Source organism: Anguilla rostrata, chromosome 10, assembly GCF_018555375.3.
Source record: "Anguilla rostrata isolate EN2019 chromosome 10, ASM1855537v3, whole genome shotgun sequence".
Lineage (NCBI taxonomy): Eukaryota > Metazoa > Chordata > Actinopteri > Anguilliformes > Anguillidae > Anguilla > Anguilla rostrata.
In genome coordinates this window covers 39,804,749-39,820,797 of record NC_057942.1, presented here as the reverse complement: position 1 = coordinate 39,820,797, position 16,049 = coordinate 39,804,749, and the positions used below count along the sequence as shown (strand labels likewise).

Below are 16,049 nucleotides of genomic sequence, written 5' to 3'. Positions count from 1 at the left end.
ATATAGGCTATCTTGCCTCACCGAAATTAAATAAGATGTATTCCAAAGCAATGCATTATGCTACCCAATATTTCCTCAATTCTTTCAAGTCACTTGGCCCTGAATCTGTTCTCATACTTTTGGAGGGCACTGCCTATTGTAAAATACCATACAAGATGCAAGTAACATTTTGTTTTTGCTGCTCTTCAATGCAGTCAGATTTAGGGAGGCTACACCTTAAGTCACCGAAACTCTTCACTGTGCAAATTATACGAGATAACTTTAGGAACAAAGAAAAATTGACAGGGACGACATAACACACCCTATCAACATTCTGTTTGCCTGAAACAGCCTAAATGGTAAATGTTTGTGGAATTCTTTCTTCTTCTTTTTTTAAAGCCTTAGTCATCTTAGTCATGTCCAAGTAAAACCAATGACTCATCTAGTCTGAGCGATATCATTGTCTAAATCAGTTGTCAATTCTATTTAGCAACTCAAGCCTCATGTCGTCAAATTGTGTGACTTGGCGCCCTCCAGCGGCACTCGTGTCAGAGCCACGTGACTCCAGTTCATAAACAATAACGGTCATACAAGTCCAGAATTTAGTGCGCCTCCACGTGCTCTCCACGAAGTCACGCGTACTATGCCTGTGTTCTTTGGATTTCTGTCCACGGGAGGACGCTGTCGTATGAGGAAATGTGCGCCGTGTAGCTCTGAGCAAGTAGAGAAGTGCAGTTAGCAAGCGCCGCAGAACGTTTTGTGGAGGGGTGGATGGGAGTTGAAGTCCTAATGAACCCATACCAGAGGCAGTTCTAGCACAAGTTGAGCGGGAGGAACTACATAAAAATCGTAACAGGAAGCTGATTGGTGTGAGGTCATAGTGCCATCAGTTAGCTAGCAGCGACTTTTTAGCAGTTACGCAGCTGGGAACGCAGCGCGTAAGATGACATAATGGTAAAGTGTTTCAGATAAAAGTGGAAATTCCCACAAAAGCGGACCTAAATAGGCAGCAGTGTTTCAGAGTGCAATTACGGTGCGTGTTGGAAACGAATGCCTAATTAGACTGACACGGCGCTCACGGAGGAATTATCTAGAAAGCAGTAGTTCCTAGTGAAGTAGCTGAGAAATTGCAGCCATTTTCGCCGGTCAAAAAGGACGAACGCCAACGCGCAATTAACTGTCCTGTTCGCTAAAATAACGTTTCAGCTACTGGCTAGTGTAGCTCTAGCTAGCTATCAGAATTCACTCAACCACTGTTGCTAGCGAACAGCTAGCTATCAAACTGGAAACGTGGATATTATGAAGAGTCTTCCGTATTTCTGTCGGGGAGAGGTTATTCGAGGATTTGGCCGCGGAAGCAAGGAGCTGGGCATCCCCACTGGTAAGCTTTCCCTTACAGTGAGTTACCAAGCCTCTATAGCGTTAAACCAAATGTAAACAAGGTTACACAAATAAATTGGAATTTCATATTTGGCAACAAAATTAGCTGCTATCGAATCAGACTTGTATGTGACGTACACTGAGCAGGCTACCAGATTGCTGTATTAATTGATAACACCATCATTCTAAGTTACCAGGTCATCAAAATGTCAAGTTAGATTACAAATTTTCTCTCATAATTAATTGGCTGGTGTTACTTGGCTGACTCGCTATGATGGCCAAGTTTTCGTTTTCAAACTGTAAACGGCACAGCTGTTTAATGAATGGAGGCGATGGCGCATGGATGTCAGTCAGCGCTTAATCCCTAAAGTGGACAGTATGGAGATAACGTGAAGTTGCTGGTAAAATTGCGGTTTGGGTCGTGTTATTACTAGTTCCGATCCTTCGACACTGCCGTGGGCTATGTATTTTCAGACGGTACAGCTTAGATTCTCCGTGGGTCGGATCCTTTACTTGGAGACCAAATCGGCACGCTCAGCAAACTGGGGATTAAGTGGAATTTTCGTGTGTGACCGCTGCCAAAGGAAGTGAAGTTGGTCTCCAGTTGTGTTTTTGTTGCTTTAGAATGGGCTGAACGCAGTGGCGCGCATACGCGGGTGACCTCTCAGCTGCAGCCCGCCAGGTTCGCGGCGTGGGGGGCAGCCAGAGGTCAGTGTCCGTAAAAACAACTGCGCCCCCGAGCACCTCGGCTGGTGGCAGTCCTACCTGTCCCACTCAGACTAACTGCGCCAGTGCTTCCGGGCTGTCATTTATTTTAAGCAGAAATGTTGACGTTTGCCAAATAATTTTCCAGTACAGCAAACAAATCGCTGTACTAGCCTACCTTAAATGATGTCACGTTGTGGGGTTTGGCAGAGATCACAAACTGGATCGGAATCAATCTCTTCTGAGATATGATGTTGTAGGCTATTGAAAGTATCTTCAAGATCAGGAGTGTTTAAGGGGACAGTCAAACTCCGCGTTGTCGCCCTTGGATTTCAGTGGGCCAGGAAGTGCCGCTTGTGTGTCAGTGGCCTTCTTTGTTGCTGGGCAAGGGCTGTAGATCCTGTTTGTCTGCAGTTGTCAGACTCTGGCCTTGTTTGTATCTAGCTGAGGCCCTTTTAGTGTCCTGATCCCAGTCACAGCACTCGTTGTCATGGTTTTTTTTTTGTGTGTTGATTATTTGATTGGATGATTTATGATTGACTGACAGCAAATTTCCCGGACTCGGTGGTGGAGCACCTCCCAGCAGACATTTGCACGGGGATCTACTATGGCTGGGCGTCTGTGGGGGGCGGAGACGTGCACAAGATGGTCATGAGCATCGGCTGGAACCCCTATTACAAGAACACCAAGAAATCCATGGTAACGCACACACATACACATACACACACACACACACACACAAATACGCGTGCGCGCGTACACACAGTCCCGTACTGCTATCCTTGTGGGGACTTCCCATTGACTACATTAATTCCGTAACCTCTAACCCTAACCACTACATGCCTAACCTTAACCCTAAGTCTTAACCCTAAAACAGCCTCTTGACTTTGTGGGGACCAGCAAAAGGTCCCCACAAAGCATAATTTCCCTCATCTTTCTCCCCACAAAGATAGTATTACAAGTTCACACACACTTACTCACTTAATCCACCTTCACAGTGCACATATGCTCACATATTCACGTACACACCCATGTCTGTGGCGATGACTATTGCATTTGTCTGTTATTGTGTCAGTTGATTGGTACGTGTTGCGTATAACAGTGGTTGAATGTTGCATTGTTTTGGTTAAACGTTGGGTTGTGATGGTTGCGTCTAACAGTGGTTGGGTTGTTTTTGCAGGAGACTCATATCATTCACACGTTTAAGGAGGACTTCTATGGGGAGATCCTGAGTGTGGTTATGGTGGGCTACATTCGCCCAGAGAGGAGCTTCGACTCACTGGGTAAGAGCATAATCACACACAGACACACACACAAATATTATGCACACAGTGCACACGAACACTATACAAACGTGCACACACAGACACACACAAATATTGTACACACTTTGCACGTGAACACAAGTATACAAGTGTATACACACACAGGCTGTGAGACTGTGCTTCAGCTGTGTTTTGTGTGCGTGCTCGTGTGTGTGGATGTGTGCGCGTTTTTTCGTGTGTGTGTGCATGTGTGTGTTTGTGTGTGTGTTTGCGTGTGCGTGTGTGTATGTGCGTGTGTGTGTGCGTGCGTGTGTGCATGTGTGTGTGTGCGTGTGTGTGTGCGTGTGTGTGTTCAGACGCCCTCATCACGGCGATTCACGGAGACATCGAGGAGGCGAAGCGGAGGCTGGACCTGCCTGAGGACCGAAAACTGCAGGAGGACAACTTCTTCAGGACATTCCCCAAGCAGATCATGAATGGCCACTGACCCCCGGTCCCGCCCCGCCCCTCTCCCCAGCATCGGAAGCTGTTAAGCTGTCTGTTACACTCGTCTGCCAGTCCTTCACGCGTCCAGTGTAGTTATTCATAGTTACTTTTTGTTTTGTTTTTTTTAGTAAATGCAACTCTCTTAAAATATGCATCCAGCTGCTGTTGTGGATGGAGGAGGTTCACTGAGGTCCGTTGGGACCTTTTCCTCTGCTTTTGAAACTAGGCTTGGACTTTGGCGTAGAGCACTTCCTGTCTGTGAAGGTTGTAGTCCAGCCACTCCAGTTTAGAGTTAATGTTGACAGGACGTCGAGAGCCAGACTACATCTGAATGGGAACCTCACTTGATCCGATAACTTTTTTTTTTACGTTGTGGCCGTGTCTGTCCTTCTTGGTGTGTATGTCCATTCAATCCCTCTCCAGGTAGAATCCATGTTGGGTTTTTGCTTGTGCTGGTGCACCCTTCTGGGGTGTCTCCTCCTGGTGCCCATTTGGCTTCATCCCCCTCTCAGGGCCCAGATCCAGGGAAAGGCCCCTCTCCTCCTTTATGCTGATCAGCCAATCATATGCAGGGCAGTTTAGTTTATTGACAGTTGGTGTTTTGTGAATGTAATTGTTTTTTTCTGGGCAGTCTTTGTGGTCACATGTTTAGGCCAGTTCCAGTCTGTGCTCATTGGTTTTTACGTGTACCAGAGTCACATGACTAAGGCAGTTAAGTGTGCACTGAGCTCTTATACTATTAATTTATTATTTTTAATTTAATATACATAAAAAGCCCTTTGTCGGGGGGAAGCTGACTTACCAGAGGGGTTGAGGTCTAAATTTGATGACCCGACTTGTGAACTGTCTGTAGGTGGGACGTGTATGAGAGATTGGCGAGTTTACCTCACTGTAAATAATAATTAAGACAATTTGCGAAGCAAATTTGGGTTTTTATCTTGACGGTCTTGGTATGTATTTGAGTGCTAGAATATTATGGAGAGTTCGGTCGTGCTCTCAGCTGTAAGCGTTTGTATTTTTGTAGAGTGCGGGAGTTACGGAGGAGTTCATATCCCGATTGTAAATAGCTGTACGTGGAATAATTTGTGCTGAACAGTAATATGTGAGAGTAATATTTAATGCAGAAAGAAGAGTTTAAAAATAGAGTTTAAGAGACTTATGATGCGGCGTGCGAGACGCTGACACCATGAACCTGTGGAACGGTTGTCATCTTTACTGAGCCACTCGGCGGCTGCAGGGTGTCCACCATTTGGTGCCTTAGAGACGGTTTGGGGCTGTGTTCCAAAGACCAGGGGCCTGTCCTGTTTAAAGACACAGAGGCATCATCTCCAACCACACTACCGACACTACCACCACACCAAGCCCACTCACTATAACCAATAATACGAGTACCACACCAAGCCCACTCACTATAACCAATAATACGACTGCAACACCAAGCCCAGTCATTATAACCAATAATACGACTACAACACCAAGCCCAGTCACTATAACCAATAATACGACTACCACACCAAGCCCACTCACTATAACCAATAAGACGACTACAACACCAAGCCCAGTCATTATAACAAATAATACAACTACAACACCAAGCCCAGTCACTATAACCAATAATACGAGTACCACACCAAGCCCACTCACTATAACCAATAATACGAGTACCACACCAAGCCCACTCACTATAACCAATAATACGAGTACCACACCAAGCCCACTCACTATAACCAATAAAGACTACACACCAAGCCCAGTCATTATAACCAATAATACTGCTACAACCACCCCCCCATTTTCACCAAGCTTTTCTGTACTGCATTAATAATTCATGGCACAAGTAATCTGCATATTTCATATTAATAACCAGTAACCTAGAAAACTGTAAGCGCTGTCATGCAGCACAGCAAAGAATCTTCTGTCGCCTGTTTCCCTGTAACTTAGCAACAGCCGTTAAGCCCCGCCCCTGTTGGGAAGCGGCTAACCTACTTAATAACAAAGTACAGGTGTCCGTGGCAACGGTGGGAAAGAAGCCATGATGATAACGCTGTCCTTGATGTACGGCGTTAACAGTTTAGCCCAAAATCAGGGGCTGCGCACGCACGCACGCACGCACGCACGCACGCACGCACGCACGCACGCACGCACGCACGCTCTGTCCGTTTAAGCCACTCTCACATGGGCTGTTGGGTCCGGGGAATATCAAGGAGTTTTATTGAAACAATCCATTTGTGTCACTATTGAAATCACTTCAGGGGTCCTGGAGGGCCACAGAGCCTCCGGGTTTAGCTCCAGGCCTGGAGGGCCACAGCGTCTGTGGGTTTAACTCCAGTCCTGGAGGGCCGCAGTGTCTGCGGTTTAGCCCAGCCTGGAGGCCGCAGTGTCTGCGTTTAGCCCGTCCTGGGCCGCAGTGGTCAGGTTTCTAGTCTGAGGACACGTCTTGGGTTAGCTCGGTCCTGAGGGCCCAGTGTCCGGTTTAGCTCCAGCCTGGAGGGCCGCGTGGGGTTTACTCCAGTCCTGGAGGGCCGCAGTGGCTGCGGGTTTAACTCCAGTCCTGGAGGGCCGCAGCGTCTGTGGGTTTAACTCCAGTCCTGGAGGCTGTGTTTCAGCACTTAAATGATTGATTGGCTAAAGAGTTCACACACCTGGTTTCCAAGGTCTAATTGGCTGCTGACTGAAAGGGAACCACAAGGACCCCTGGACACTGAAGTTCCAGTTTAAATTCCCTGTTGCACGGGGTTAATCTGTTTTATTAAGGAAGAATACATTCCCATTAAATGGCAGATTATATTACACCTGTGTTTTGCTAATTTATGGCACTTTCTAAATGAATTGTTAATGAATTCACAGAAAGATCTGGAACACAGAACCGTTTGTTTTGGGAATATTGTCTGAATTTAAAGAATATATAAATATATAATATATTTTTAGTTCATTGTTTAATGTTTCTCTTCCCCCCTCTCCAAGCCCACAGCCTGTTTTAGGGACCACTGTGTGTTCACCATTCTGTGCTGGAGATTTTTGGTTTTCGTCCTGACCGTTTTTCCTTCTGTAGGCTGCTGTAAATGTTCTGTTTCATTATTAAAGTGAGCTGCAGTTGAACTGGCTTCAGTCTGTTGTGTGTGTGCTAAACTCTCCCTCCTCGTCTCTCTCTAAAAATACAGCTTGATAACACGGATGCGGTTTAGGGGTTAGTGGTTAGTTATTTAATGACATCACATATGCACTGTGCTCACACCTGAGCCTATTTAGTGGTTTGGGCTGTGGTTTCCGACACACACGAGCCATGACTCAACAGAAGTTCGTAAAAAAAAGGAAACCGAGACGACCGTTCCCTCCATCTTCACACGGTTTCAACCTTTTTTTTTTTTTTTTTATCTTATCGCTTTTTAAATAAACATTTGCAACAAAAAGGAACATTTTCACATCAGTAAGACAAAATAAAACCAATCAACAGCAATCATTCGCTTCCCACAGGGCAGGAGGCTGAAGTCCAGTAGATAAAAGATGTGATTTTTTTAAAAAAGATCTTTGACAGGAGAAAAATGTGAATAGTGCCGCAGCGTCCATTCTGTCCCTTCTTAAGCCCAGGAGTGTCTAAACGGATTAAAAACGGCGGATGACGACGGCGTCGGGCACAGTAAAATTTGAAGTGTCGTCATGGTTTCGCTTTTCCCCAGGAGTCCAGGAAATGGCCGTGCGGCAGGGAAATCGGTTCCTTTCCCAATATTTTTACTGCCCTGAACGTGGCGTCCGTAATCTCTGACGGGAAACACTGCAAAAAATACATTGTTGAGAAATTTCGGGCATGAACACATTTTTTGTGCGTGTGTGGGGGGGGGGGGCGTGGGGGCGTGGGGGCTTGTACAGACCAAATGGCATAACCCTGTATTCATACACACCCGTTCTATTATTCGCCATTATTTTATAACATTCTAAAGCAGTTCCATTGCTGATTCTGAGCTGTGACGTTCTGTTACACTTCCATTTCACACGAGGAGGTTCAAAAGGAAAACTGATAAAGAGAGAGAGGTGAGTGAAGAGCAGAATGAAGGCCCATTCTCCCAGCAGAATGAGCAGCTTTCCCAATCGAAAGGAGCAAGGAAGCAGTTTTCCCTATCAGAAAGAGCATTTTTCATGGTTGGATGGAGTTTTCCCAATCAGAAAGAGCAGTTTTTGCTGTTGGAAGGAGTTTTCCCTATCAGAAAGAGCAGTTTTCCCTATCAGAAAGAGCAGTTTTTGCTGTTGGAAGGAGTTTTCCCTATCAGAATGAGCAGTTTTCCCTGTTGGAAGGAGTTTTCCCTATCGGAAAGAGCAGTTTTCCCTGTTGGAAGGAGTTTTCCCTATCGGAAAGAGCAGTTTTCCCTATCGGAAGGAGTAGCTCTCATCGTCGTACTCGAGCTCTTCCTCTTCATCCTCGTCCAGGAGTCCGTATTTAAACTTGCGGTAGACGGTTCCATCTTGGCCCATATACACTATATCCTCGTCTTCATCATCCTCGTCTTCATCCTCCTCGCGGTCCTGGTAGTCCACCAGCTGCGACTCGCCAAACTGGACGGAGCCTCCCGAGCGTCCGGGCTCGTAGGAGGCGGAGCCTTTAGCCACGCCCCCTCCGCCGCTGTTGCCCAGTTTCTCGTAGCCGCCGGCCTTGACCTTGGGGCCGTTCTTGGAGCGCTTCTGCAGGAAGACGAAGGTCCCGCCCCCCAGGCTGAGGAGGAGGAGGATGGAGGTGATGATGAAGAGGATGGGTCGCCCCGCCAGCTCCTCCAGCTCCTCCGCCCCCCCGAAGCGAAAGTTTACCCAGAGGATGCACTCTTCTGTGGGGACAGACAAACTTCAGTACGGATGGACAGACTGACAGGGAGGGGGAGGTAACTGCTAGGAGCTAATTTTAGGGGGCATGGGGATCATGATTCATCATTTTTATGATTACTATTAGAAAGTCACATTAAAACCTCTTTTGCAAGTAAGACCTACTTGAGGCAGAACAGAGAGGCTTAGAAAGCAAACACATAAAACATACATTGAAAACATACAAAATATGCCAGCAGACATTGGGTGAAAGGCAGGAATACAACCTGTACGAGTCACCAATTCATTGCCTCAGCCAATCACAGAGAAGCAGGAAGTGGCGGGGGGGGGGATAGCTTACCTCGAGACTCAGTGCAGTTGCAGCAGTCCAGCGGCATGGGGGCGGAGTCTTTGCGTGCCTCCCCCGCGCAGCAGGACAGGCAGCGGCCGTCATTGGCCAGCAGGTCGAGGGCGGGGCAGACGGTGCAGTTGTTGGGGCCGGGGCCTTTGCAGTCCACACAGGAGCCGTCGCAGTTCGCACAGCTCAGGGAGGGGCTCTGTGGGGGCACGTCCGATATATCAGCACCCCGGTCACACCCCCAGCAGCCCCTGTCCCGTCCAATCCCATCCCGGAAGGGCTGGCCAAGACACCCGGCTCAACCAATCAAGGTCATGATTGAAAAAAACACGATTAGCTGATTGGTCGAATCGGGTGTCTGAGTGGTGGACTGGAACGGTTTCTCGCGATCACGTCAGCCCTTCTCAGACAAGGGGACGCGAGACGTCAGGACCATAAGATGTCACTTTTCATGACGATTAATCAGGAGATGGATTTTCTGAGCCGAAATGTCTCCGGGGTCACTACCGATTGGCTTAACAGCTGAACATTCTCTCTGGTTGAGGTACTTCATGAGGTAAGAAATCACACTGCTGCTAGACCAACAGGCCGAGAAAATGAGAAAGGCCGTGTTTGACCCGCGCGAGCTTCCTTACCACGGCGGTGGCGTACTGTCCAATCATGCAGTCCGACTCACAGATGCCACCCAGGAAGGTGAAGCCCATGTAGCATGTTTGACATTGGAGGGGGCCGTCCCCTGAAAAACAATACCCACGATGCATCAGAAAGCTGTCCTCGCGGTTCCGTTCAGAAAGCATGAACCCTCTTCTGGGCTGAAATCATCTTACACAAGCCTCATTCAGAGAGCACAGGCGCCATTTTAAATTCATTATGCCTGTCTTTCAAAAACCACAGCATGACATCGGGTCTTGATAAAATTCTGTTTACCATCTTCTGTTCATTCTGTAACTTTAACCACCATCCTGACTGCGTGATCTGATACTTCACATTAAAAATTTGCAAGGGGATTTTCACAAATGAAATTTCAGATGTTAATGCATAATTGATTTTCAATGTGAGCCACAAGGGAATGTGCACATACACGAGGACACAACTGTAATCATTTTTTTAAAGTAGCGCTTTCAGCGTGATATAACCATGACTTTTAAAAAATGTCCAGAGATACTTTTTTTTCTGGAACTTTCCTGATAGGAAGAGGCCAGTCATTGGTTCACAAGCAGACACGCCTCAGACTGTGGACTGTGGGTGCCTGAATGTATACCAGAAAACCTGTGTGTGTGTGTGTGTGTGTGGAGGAGGAGGCAGGGTTCAGTGACCTGCGGGTATGCACACACACACACACACATACACACACACAGGAGCAGGAAGCTGTGTCCTTAGTGCTTGATCATGCATGTTGAGCGTGGAGTGGAAGGGGTAACAAAACAGCACTCTGCAGAGAGAGAAGACTAGGATGGACAGACCGACAGACAGACAAACAGACAGTCACATAGGCAGACAGACAGACACACACACAACACACACACACACACACAAAGACCGACAGACAGGCAGACAAGCAGGCAGGCTGTTTGGTCGGTTGGTTGTTTGGTTGTACAGTAATCAAAAACAAACTGCCATTTTGATTAGCACTGTCGGTCTAAATTAATGATCCTTTTTTATTTGCAGTCATTTAGCTGAGGATGCGTGTGCCGTGGCTGCAGTTAGGAGGTACTGCGAGAGCATCCTGTCGCCCTCAGACAGCGGCCATCTTTAATTCTGCGTCCTGGCCTGGCCACGCCCCCTCGTACCTGTGCAGGTCCTGCAGGTGGGGTGGCACGTCTCGCAGGTCCACGCGCGGGTGTCTGCGTAGTAGCCGTCCGGGCAGGAGGGGTAACAGCGCCCGTGGGCCCTCAGGTAGAAGTACTTGTGCCTGCAGGTGAGGCAGTGTGCGGCGTCGCCCCCGGCGCACTCCCCACAGGTGGGGTCGCAACGCAGGCAGGTGCGGGACGACATGTTGGCATAGTGACTGAGGAAGAAAAAAAACAAGACCAGGTCAAAACCTAGTATATGGCCGGACCGGCCGACCAATGGCGTAACTTCATCACTCAGTGACTCAGTCACAGACATTCGCGTTTGTAGGGCTGGCCCCGCTGTTGCGGTCCAGCCAAATACACTGTTTGCAAAGGTACTTGACCGCTCGGTTGCTCATCTGCTGCTGATGTACAGTATCTCTGTCAATAAGAGTATGTGCACGGGGCTTAGGTCAAAGTAGGAGGAGCTAAAGTCATGTGATTTTAGGGGGGCTTCCCTCTTAACTGCCATATCCCCCCCCCCCCCCCATGTGACCGGGGCATGCCAAGGCTCTAACGCAGAACAGTTTCACAGGCTGTTGCATTTCTACAGCCTCTCATTTCAAACCCGGGAATTATTCACTTGGGTTTCACGCTGACGAACGTTACAGAAAGAAAGAAGGAAGGAAAGAATGTTGCTCCTCGTGATGCAGGCGCACACTGGAGGGTCATTATGACCCTGTCACGGCCTGGAGTGGGCGAATCACACGCAAAGCCGCTCAGCTGCACCCGTCCCTCCCTCCCTCCCTGTCTCTCCTCCGTGAGACGGAAAGGGAAAACTGTGCTGTGGAGTCTGGGTTTGGCGGCAGCCTTGGGTGAGGGACGCAGTGAGAACATCAACAGGGGGAGCGTCCCCGAAAAACCTAACCGCAGATAACCGTGCAGCTGATCTGATGAGCCTGCAAAAAATAATTTATGTGAAAACATAACCATGTTTAGACTGCGTGTTTTAGCACATAGGAGGAGACCACGGGGCTGTATTATGAAGCAGGATTACTGAGATAGCTGAGTAACTGCACTGAGTGAAACCCAGAACGGCTCTCCGGGTTTTACGCAGTGCAGCTATCCAGCTAACACAGTCATACTGCTCTGGGATACAGGCCCGTTCAGTGCTTTTTATGGTTATGTACTGCCCTCTGGTGGTGGTTAAGTTATAGGTGCCTAAAACCTCTAGTTTTTGAGCTAATTCATAATGGCGCCTCACCTGTCATTGTCACAAAGCTGCAGTTATGAAGAAGGGTTCACTAAAGAAAATATTATTAATAATAATAATAATAATAATAATACATTTTATTTATATAGCGCCTTTCCTGAGGCCAAGGTCCCTTAACAAAAAAACGCTGCAATCTGCCTGTCCTATTGCAGAACCCACAGTCTATGCTCTCTGCTCTGAGGGTCTGGGGTTTGCAGAGCCCTGGGAGTGTCCGTACCTGCCTTTCACCTGAGTCTGACCCTAGCCCCGCCCCTACCCTGCCCTGCCCTGCCCTCTCTCACCCAGAGCCTCAGGTTTCCATGTGACCTTGGTCCCGCCCCTGGCCCCGCCCCTGGCCCCGCCCCTGCCCTGTCTCACCCCGAGCCGCAGGTCTCCACGCAGCCCCGCCCCAGCCTCAGCAGGTTAGCTTTGCAGGTGAGGCACTCCACGCTGTGCCTGCCCCGGCACGACTCGCAGGTGAAGTGGCACCGCTCGCACAGCCGCTGCTCCGCGTCCTCGTAGAACCCCACCGGGCAACGCTCCACACAGGTGTGATCTGAGGGACACAGCGGTGGAGAACACAGTGACGGAGGAAGCGCTGAGTCAAACAACAGCACTGAGGGACACAACGATGAAAGAAGTGCTGACATGAACAACGCCCCCGAGGGACACAATGATGGAGGAAGCGCTGAGACAAACAACACCCCCGAGGGACACAGCGATGAAAGAAGTGCTGACATAAACAATGCCCCCGAGGGACACAATGATGGAGGAAGCGTTGAGATAAACAACACCACTGAGGGACACAGCGATGAAGGAAGCGCTGAGATAAACAACAACCCTGAGGGTCGTTGCAATGGAGGAAGCTCTGAGGAAAACAACATCCTTCATCCATTGACCCCATGTGACTGCCACTTCCTGTGTGTGACGGTGTGGTACTCACTGAGCAGGAAGTACGGGTCGTTGCAGCTGAGGCAGTCGGCTCTGCCGGGTCCTGAGCAGCGGTGGCAGAGCCGGTGGCAGGGCTGGCACTCCCCCTGCTGGTCCTTATAGGAGCGCAGCGAGCACCTGGTCTCGAAGATGCAGTGCCCGTGGATGTCCCGCTGCATGCCCTCTCCACAGCTCAGGCAGGAGGCGGGGGTGGGCCCAGAGCAGGTCAGGCACGACCGGTCGCAGGCTGGGGGGAGAGACAGACACACATGGGAATGCACACTGCTAGAGTCTCCTATGCTGGACAGCAGTTTTATGGTCCATGCCCCCCCCTGTAGTGTTGCTTAGTTGGTACGATCCATACCACCCCGCCCCCCCGCAGTGGTGCTGAGCTGGTATGGTCTATACCCCCCCGGCAGTGGTGCTGAGTTGGTATGGTCTATACCCCCCCGGCAGTGGTGCTGAGTTGGTATGGTCTATACCCCCCCTGCGGTGTTGCTGAGTTGGTATGGTCCATACCCCCCCTGCGGTGTTGCTGAGCTGGTATGGTCCATACCCCCCCTGCGGTGTTGCTGAGTTGGTATGATCCATACCTCTGCACTCCATGGCGTCCATGTCGTGGTAGGTGTTTGAGGGGCACTTGGGCAGACACTCGCCGTTGTACCGCACCGCGGCTGCGTCTCTGCAGCTGTCGCAGTCATCCTCGTCCGGCCCGTCGCACTCTGCGCAGTCAGAGTGACAGCGCACGCACTCCTTCCTCTCCACGTCCGCATAGTACCCCGTAGGGCAGTCGTCCAGGCAACCGTCCTCATGCAGGAAGTAATACTGGTCACATTCTGAGAAACGGGGGGATAAAGATAGTGATTGGGGCTTTCTCTCTCCCTCTCAATTTTAATTCAATCATAAAAAGGCTTTATTGGTATGACACATGGCAGTGATCACCATTCCTGGTCCTGGCAGGCCCCAGAGTCTGTGTGTGTGTGTGTGTGTGTGTAGGGAGTATATATAATGTACACTCCATCCTTCTGTCTCAGAGGTGTGTGTCGGGCTGGCCCCCAGGGGCCCTCACCTCTACACAGGCCCTGCTGGTTGCAGTCCGCGCAGTTGCTGGGGCAACGCTGGCACTCGCCGTCCCTGGCGAAGTACGCGGGGGGGCAGCTCTCCCTGCACTCGTACCCCAGCAGCACGGCAGGCCCCGCGCAGCTCAGGCAGTGTGCAGCGCGCCCCTCACAGGACGCGCACAGCGGGGCACAGCTCCGACACTCGCCCTCCTCCGGGAACCCCCTGAGAACACCGGGAGAGAGTGGGGGGGGTGGGGGGGGGGGGTGAGGACCGGGCCAAGACAGAACCCCCCAGAGAGAGACCACCAGAACGACAGGGTTCCAGAGTGAGAAAGAGTTCCAGAATGACAGTTCCAAAGTGAGAGTTCCAGAGTTTTCTGTTTTCTGATTTTTTTAATAATGTAAGACAGCGACAGAAATACACATTCCTGGTAAAGAACATATCGGTTATTTTCCTCGAACCTGTGGCACTGGGGGACACAGCGCCCCGCCTCCAGGTACAGCTGGGTTTTGGGTCCAGACAGACACCGCTGGCACTGCGTCCCGTCCTCACACAGGACACACCCGGGCAGGCAGTCTCCACACCGCCCCGACGTCTCATTCCCAAAACTCCCCACCGGGCACGTCTTCACACAGGTCTGTCGAGCGGTCAGGAACCACCCTGCGGAGACAGACACAGGTAACTCACACAGGTAAACCACCCTGCGGAGACAGACACAGGTAACACACACAGGTAAACCACCCTGCGGAGACAGACACATGTAACTCACACAGGTAAACCACCCTGCGGAGACAGACACAGGTAACTTGCACAGGTAAGAGACTGGACACTGCACAGCTAACAGACAGCGGTATGGCACAGGCAGTGGTACAGGTAGTAAGCACAGGTGGTGCACTTACCTTTCTCACAGGTGTTGCAGTTGTTCTTTCCAGCACCGGAGCAGGCCTTACAGCTGGGATGGCAGTCTTCACATTGATTAGTCTGTTCTGGACACCAGAATCACAGAAAATATCATTAATATACTTATAAGTGTGTGTTTGTGTGCATATGTGTACATGTACATATCAGGTCAGAGGTCACGGCCTACCATTGAGGAAGCTGTTTTCAGAGCAGGTCTTGTGGACGACAACGCACTGTCCGTCCACCAGCGTCACGCCAGCTTCACAGGTGTCACAGTCATCGAAGTTCGGCCCGCCACACGTCCGACAGTCACGGTGACACGCCTCACACTCCTGACTCTCCTCATCGCCATAGAAACCTGGCTCACATTTCCGCACGCACTTGTCATCTGCCAAAAAAGATTTGCCAAAGAGTTTACCTGATAGAAACAGGTGAGTTTACCTGACAGGAACAGGCTAGTTTACCTGACAGGAACAGGTGAGTTTACCTGACAGGAACAGGTGAGTTTACCTGACAGGAACAGGCTAGTTTACCTGACAGGAACAGGTGAGTTTACCTGACAGGAACAGGCTAGTTTACCTGACAGGAACAGGTGAGTTTACCTGACAGGAACAGGTGAGTTTACCTGACAGGAACAGGTGGTCTTCGCACCAGTAGCACTGGGTCTCATCGCAGCTCACGCAGTTGTCGTCGCACGGCTCGCAGGTCATGTGTTCGTCGCGGCCGTACATCCTCTCTGGGCAGCTCTTATAGCACTGCAGCTCGTACCTGACCAGAGAGAGACCAGAGGAGCTCAGAAATACACCAAAACCAGGAGAACACACACACGCACACATACACACACACACGCGCACACACAAACACACACACAAACGCACACACGCACGCACACGCACACACACACACTCACACTCTCTCTCTCACACACACACGCACACGCTCACGCTCACGCTCACGCTCACACTCACACTCACACTCTCTCTCTCTCACACACACACACACACCCTCACACACACACACACTCACACACACACTCTCTCACACACACACAAACACTCACACAATCACACATACCCCCTCACACACACACACACACACACACTCCCATAGACACACACACACAAACACCTTGTTTTGAGTTTCTGCTAATAATACTGAGACCAACACCAAAC

General features: G+C 49.9%; 2 protein-coding genes across 3 annotated transcripts in view; one reads left to right on the top strand and one right to left on the bottom strand.

Moving 5' to 3' along the window:
- Positions 1 to 852: 852 nt before the first annotated feature.
- On the top strand, positions 853 to 6,914 carry rfk (riboflavin kinase). 2 transcript variants are annotated; one of them, XM_064297063.1, is made up of 6 exons: positions 853 to 1,360; positions 1,984 to 2,067; positions 2,612 to 2,763; positions 3,245 to 3,347; positions 3,686 to 6,159; positions 6,306 to 6,914. In XM_064297063.1, the coding sequence occupies exons 1-5, from the start codon at positions 1,279 to 1,281 to the stop codon at positions 3,814 to 3,816; spliced, it is 552 nt and encodes a 183-aa protein (XP_064153133.1). In that variant the 5' UTR covers positions 853 to 1,278; the 3' UTR covers positions 3,817 to 6,159; positions 6,306 to 6,914. The 2 variants fall into 2 exon arrangements, with proteins under 2 accessions (XP_064153133.1, XP_064153134.1); XM_064297064.1 differs by lacking the exon at positions 1,984 to 2,067 and having other exon boundaries at positions 861 to 1,360.
- A 233-nt stretch (positions 6,915 to 7,147) lies between these two features.
- Positions 7,148 to 16,049, bottom strand: part of pcsk5b (proprotein convertase subtilisin/kexin type 5b) — an 80,195-nt gene continuing 71,293 nt past the window's right edge. The window contains exons 28-39 of the mRNA XM_064297057.1: positions 15,503 to 15,645; positions 15,065 to 15,265; positions 14,877 to 14,963; positions 14,439 to 14,637; positions 13,985 to 14,199; positions 13,509 to 13,751; positions 12,929 to 13,162; positions 12,364 to 12,541; positions 10,752 to 10,969; positions 9,597 to 9,697; positions 8,965 to 9,160; positions 7,148 to 8,629 (exon numbers count right to left, since the gene is read on the bottom strand). Of these exons, the coding sequence (XP_064153127.1) occupies positions 8,178 to 8,629; positions 8,965 to 9,160; positions 9,597 to 9,697; positions 10,752 to 10,969; positions 12,364 to 12,541; positions 12,929 to 13,162; positions 13,509 to 13,751; positions 13,985 to 14,199; positions 14,439 to 14,637; positions 14,877 to 14,963; positions 15,065 to 15,265; positions 15,503 to 15,645 (2,467 nt within the window). The 3' untranslated portion in view covers positions 7,148 to 8,177. The remainder of the gene's footprint in view (positions 8,630 to 8,964; positions 9,161 to 9,596; positions 9,698 to 10,751; positions 10,970 to 12,363; positions 12,542 to 12,928; positions 13,163 to 13,508; positions 13,752 to 13,984; positions 14,200 to 14,438; positions 14,638 to 14,876; positions 14,964 to 15,064; positions 15,266 to 15,502; positions 15,646 to 16,049) is intronic.

What these genes read in the sequence shown, in the direction of transcription:
- rfk (XM_064297063.1), top strand. Translation starts at nt 1,279, where the DNA reads ATGAAGAGTCTTCCGTATTTCTGTCGGGGAGAGGTTATTCGAGGATTT. An exon ending in GGAGCTGGGCATCCCCACTG is followed by an intron (nt 1,361 to 1,983) that starts GTAAGCTTTCCC and finishes TTGTTGCTTTAG; the next exon opens with AATGGGCTGAACGCAGTGGC. An exon ending in AGAACACCAAGAAATCCATG is followed by an intron (nt 2,764 to 3,244) that starts GTAACGCACACA and finishes TTGTTTTTGCAG; the next exon opens with GAGACTCATATCATTCACAC.